This window comes from Trachemys scripta, chromosome 9 (assembly GCF_013100865.1).
Source record: "Trachemys scripta elegans isolate TJP31775 chromosome 9, CAS_Tse_1.0, whole genome shotgun sequence".
Lineage (NCBI taxonomy): Eukaryota > Metazoa > Chordata > Testudines > Emydidae > Trachemys > Trachemys scripta.
The window spans coordinates 67040604-67046277 of NC_048306.1; the positions used below are offsets into that span (position 1 = coordinate 67040604).

The following is a 5674-nucleotide window of genomic DNA, read 5'->3' on the forward strand; positions in this document are numbered from 1 at the left end:
GGGGGTGCTGAGCGGGCCGGGGGGCCGGCGGGTGCTGAGCGGGCCGGGGGGGCCAGGGGGTGCTCGGCAGGGGTCCAGGCCGGGGGGTGCTGAGCAGGCCGGGGGTCCGGGGGCCGGGGGCCAGGGGGTGCTCGGCTGGGGGCCGGCCCAGGCTGGAAACGCCGGGGGGCAGCCTGGGCCGCTCCTCCTCCCCCCACACCCCCCCTTACCGGCTTCAGGCTTCCTGCGAATCAAATGTTCGCGGGAAGCAGGGGAGGGGGCGGAGTTGGGGCGGGGACTTTGGGGAAGGGGCGGAGTTGGGGCGTGGGCGTTGGCGGGGCTGGGGGTGGGGCCGGGGTCCGGTCCAGTGTCCTCCTTTTGGAGGCTTGAAATATGGTAACCCTACCCTTAAGCACTTCAATAGTTCCATTCCCCCCAATGGGTCTACTGGGAAGGACAGTTGATTCAAGATCATACAAACGTTGAATAGAAAAATCATAATGATACAGCACAAGTAGAGCATAAACTAGTTTCTCCTGAGTTTCACAACCAAAACTCCATGTTACTTTATTTCAGTGTATCAACCCCATATAGGAAGTCCTTCAGATGAAAACGAAAGCTAGTATATTCACTGGCCATGTAGAGAAATGCCATTGCACCACAAGGTTTTCCTGTTCATCATCATTAATGGTCTAATAAAAACTTGGCAGCCTATAAATCCACTCTGTTTACAGAGTCTTCAGATGTTTCTTTCAAGGGCAGCTGTATGATTCAGAACTGTTATTGTTGAGAAACCTGCCTCACAATTTTAGGCCAGGCAGACACCATTCAAGGGGCAAGGGGAAGTGGGGTAGGGAATGTTATTTCTTATGAATCCCAGAGTCTAAGAAGCCACATAAATAGTTATCTTAGTTTCATGCAAGCAATTCATGACTATCCATTGTACATATCAGACAGCTGCATCCTTGCTTCAGGAGGATTAATTTTCATTACTCTTATTAGCATATCCAGCTGATGCATTCCAAGTACTCTTCTCCTTGAGTAATCTTGCTGCAATACTACCATTTTAACAGCCATGCACCATAGAGAGAGATTGCAAACATGGTGTAAGATGAAAATGCTTAGGAAATGTAGTGATTGCCTAGGATTTTAGTGCAAGAAAACTGGGAGAACACTTAAGAAAACTCTTTATTTAAATTTTCTACAATAGTATTGTATTGGTTCCCCATGCTTTCTAACAGCCACATAAGTTTACCAGACTGATACCTCAGCTGTAGTAGCCAGGGCTTTTAATAAAGGTTTCCCCCTTCACCCTGACAACAGCAGAACAATTGCAGTTCCGATGCTTAGAATGGGGTGGAATTTGGAGAATTTTTGCAGGTGCTATATAACCCCTTTCAAGCCACAGATCCCTACTGAGGAGAAGAACAAGAACGCCTTATGATGTGGAGAGGCTGGTTCTAAACTGAAATAGACAACTAGAGCAACTCTTGCAAACAGGATTCAGCCGCTAATGTTAAAAGTTCAACACTGGGATTTTCACAGGTACTACATGGAGTTAGACACCCAACCCCCATTGAATGTCACCTATAAGATGGAAGGTGCTATGGAACTACAGCAAACTCAGTGAAACTGTGATGGCCTAGACCCAACAGCTGTTTGTCATGAATAAGATTTTAGCAGTTGCCATAAAATCAGAAAAAAGGGATTCCTCTGTCTTTATTGGAAACCTTCACTTAGGTTTGCTACTGTTTGAACACTGCACAGAAGGCAGTAGATGGTTGTGTTTTGTTTTTACTAAATATTGTGCCCCCCTTCCAAAGAAGCATTTCAGCTGCATTTCAGTGAAGAGTTGAATGCATAATACAAATATTGATGAATTTTATAAGCATTGAGGAAATTACCTGCATTGATTAATGTGACTCATCATGCTGTAGATGTGAGTTGCAAGTCATGCTTCATTGAGTGCCCTGTGATTATTAATTCTGTTTACTTTGCAGGGCTCACTTGGTTCCAGTATTCTCTTTTGGCGAAAATGAATTGTTTAAGCAAGTTGCAAACCCCAAAGGATCGTGGCTCAGAACTTTACAGGAGAGCCTGAGGAAGATAGTGGGGTTTACTTTACCACTGTTTCATGCTAGAGGAATATTTCAGTACAGTTTTGGCTTGATGCCTTATAGGAAACCTATTCACACTGTTGGTAAGTCCCTTAGTGGTTTCTGTCATTCCTATGGGAATGTTTAAAATGTGTGATTTGTGGTTAAATTCAGTAACAGTGTTCCTTTACAAATCTGCTCTGCCAGACAGAACTGGCTGCTGTGCATCTAAACACAAGCACATGAGGTTTGAAATAAATGTGGCTTTCCTAATGTCTTTATCCTGTTCTCTTCTGTTCTGTTGGCCGGGGGAGGAGCTAAAGGCAAAAGCCTTTATAAATAAGTTACGCCGACTGGGCCACAACATGTGATTACAGTAGATTGAAACAGGAGGGGGAACTTTGACTGCATCAGCCACAGGGTGGGGTGGGGTGAAGCGGAGCACTGTTTACACCAGCCAAAATGGGGAAAGGGGGGCTTCCCTCTTCTGTTTGCACTCCCCTTCACTTTAATCCCTGCCCAAATCCTTTCTTCAGCGCAGCCCACCTGAGACTGCTGAGTGCTCAGGAATTCCTATGGAAGTCAGGGAGATGTTCCAATCCCTTGAAGAGCAGTGGAGCATCTCCATAGCCATGCAGTTTCATCAGAAGATATTTAGCCCCTCATCCCTCACCCTGGGCAAGTTTGGCAGCTAGATCCACAGGCCCCCATCCCATCCACAGTAAGACACAGAAACCAGCACACAACACAGCCCCAGGGCAGGGTACATGCCTCCTCCAGCCCCTGTAATCTCTATTCTGCACCCTTCAGGTTATTCCACATTTGCAGGATGCATGTGGCATGCAGGATTTCTAGCTCCATAGAAACAATCTTTTTCTTTTTAAAAGAGTTTTTTTTAATGAACAGATCATTTAATGTTTAATTGAAACATATATAAGGTGCTGACAGATCAAATTTGGGGGGATTTTTTTCAAAATTGGCCCAACTCTTCTCTCATCAAAGACCGTGTTGAACTGCTATGAACTTCAATGGAGTTAAGCCAATGCTGAATGCTTTTGAAAAAACCCACCCTTAAATCATGGTCATGTTGCAAGCTACTCAAAGGCAATGGTTGGAAACCTAGATATTTATCAGGTAAAGCCATTTTCTAGGGTGTTGGAACAAAGACTGAATTCCATTGGACAAGTCAGTCTGTATTTCCCGGTGTCCTGTTCTGTCTGTCCATATAGTGTGGGGTGGGGGAGAAATTGATTCATTAAAAAAACTGAACTTTTTTATTTAAATGAAACAGGTTTATGTCCTTAATTTTAAATAGGTTTATTTTTAACTTGTAGTTTTGACTGTAGTTATGACTGTAATCTATTCATTTAAATGAAGGGGGTGGGGGGGAAGCAGTATGTTTGCTGCCAGGTTTTAAAGAAAATCAGACCACTGCGCTGGTGGAAGTCACTGGCTAAACACCTGGAACCAGAGTTTGTTGAAGTGCTAAACTATCTTAGGACAGCAATAAATATCCTCTTCTGCTGATGAGAGAGAGAGAGAGAGAGAATAAACTGAAATGAAGACTATAATCTTGTTTAGTGCAATGACTAGTTCATTCAAAGTTTAAAAAAAAAATTGAGAGTTGAAAAAACAGGAAACTTGTTTTTCTCTTCCAATGTATGAATAAAAACTAGGTGTGAGATGATGAAATCTACTAGTTCTAAAATCCTGAAGGATATAGTGACCCAAAACAATCAGTTAGACTTACTAACTACAGATAATACTTCCTTTGTTTAATTAATTTTAAATGCAAAGTATGTTTAGATAAACTTTTTTCGTGTGTCCAGCACATCTGATGAGTTTTATTCAATTAATAAAAAACAACTTTAAAATGATGGTTTTGTGCATTTTTAATTGAATTTGAATATCCATCCAAATAGAGCTTAACTCAAATCTAAGTAAAAAATGATCCAGCTAGTAAATGAGAAATGAATCATTCAACATTTTCTAACAATAAAAAATTAAAAGTTAAGAATCTGAACAATTGTAAGTTAAGCCATATAAAATAAATGTGTATCTTCCTGGTTAGCAAAAAGAAGCACTAAATTTAGTGCAAAGGCTATATTTATTTGCAAGTTAGCATGTTTCAATGGTTCCCAACCATTGAAAATCAACTTTTCTTGGGAAAATTAACTAAAAAGTACAAATGCAAAACAAGATTAAGATCAATTTAAATCAAGACTTCCTGCTTGCTGATTTAATACTAAGTGAAATTCTGGCCCCATTGAAGTCAAAGAGAGTTTTGCTGGTGACTTCAGTAGAGCCAGGATTTCATCCACCATCTGTAAAACAACAAAACTAAGCATCTAGCCAATACAGAAGAGTACTTTTATCTGCAGCAAATAGATGTCAGTGTAGCTAACGTCATTGCTATTTTGTTTGTTGTTTGCAGTGGGGAAACCTATCACTGTAACACAGAATTTGAATCCTACTCTTGAAGAGATTGAGCAGCTGCATCAAAAATACCTGCAAGAACTAAGTAAATTATTTGAAGACCACAAAGAAAAATATGGGATACCAGACCATGAATCGCTCCTCTTTAAATAACTGCAAATTCAGGATGTCCAGACGTAAGACAGTGGCCTTGTGATGAAACAAAACATTTCTCAATTTGCAACCACTCTTCTATATGAAAAATGTGTGCGTGTGATAGATTAAATTGATAGCATTCTTTCCCATCTTCTTAGTCATGGAAAATCCTTCTTCATTTAGCGTCTGGTCCTGCAAACCTATCTGTGTGAGTGTCCCTTTGGCTTCATCAGCACTGAAAAATGTAAGTACTTTTCTCACTATTGGCTTAGCAGCTCTGCTGGTGAGAATGCTAGTGTAGACAGAACACAGGTGTCTTTACCATCATGTGGTCCAGCTCTAGTTTCAGAAGGTTGAGCTGCACTGGTGCTAGATCAACAGTGGGGAAAAGTGTTGGGGTAGACAAGGCCATTGATTGTAGCAACTTTATTCCCATCTTTTACCCAAGGAGTGTGTAATTTAAGGTTAGGGGATATACTAAACTTGTATTCGGTGTGACATTGAGTTGTTCTCTAAATACCAAGAAAAACAAATGCTAATCTTCAGTAGAAATGAAGCTGTGTGTATAGAGCTCCTGGCCATCAAGAACAGAACCTGAATATGCAAAACCATGGATAGTTTGAGGTTGCTATCCTAAATGGGTAGGAGGACCCGACGTCCCGTTTTTAACTGGACAATCCTGTATTTAAGCCACCTTCCAGGTGTCCTGACTTTTTGTTAAATACGGGCAAATTGTCCCGTATTTTCTGGGATCCCAGCACAGAGTCAGCAGTGGGGGTCAGCAAGTGGCTGTACGCCTCTTCCCCCCCCCCCATTTACTTTCCCCAGCGCGTGCCTGCACCGGAGTCTTCCTGCCTGCCTCCTCCAGCAGCAGTGCTGGGGATGGGCAGTGAGAGCATGCCCAAAAAGCAGCAGCCTGGGCTTCTGCCACACCCTGTGCCTCCTGGGAAGCAACCCTGCTGCACTGCCATCAGCTCCTGCCTTGCACGGGTGAGTAGCCGGGGCAGGGCATGCTCCCCGTCCTCCGT

At 42.7% G+C, this 5674-nt stretch overlaps 1 protein-coding gene across 3 annotated transcripts in view; it reads left to right on the forward strand.

Annotated features, from left to right (window-relative positions):
• MOGAT1 (monoacylglycerol O-acyltransferase 1) overlaps positions 1-4795 on the forward strand; it is a gene marked incomplete in the record, with an annotated part of 26456 nt that extends 21661 nt beyond the window's left edge. For all 3 annotated transcript variants that reach the window (XM_034781394.1, XM_034781393.1, XM_034781395.1), the window contains 2 exon segments: positions 1980-2179; positions 4510-4795. In XM_034781394.1, coding sequence (XP_034637285.1) covers positions 1980-2179; positions 4510-4664 — 355 coding nt within the window.
• Positions 4796-5674: the final 879 nt, after the last annotated feature.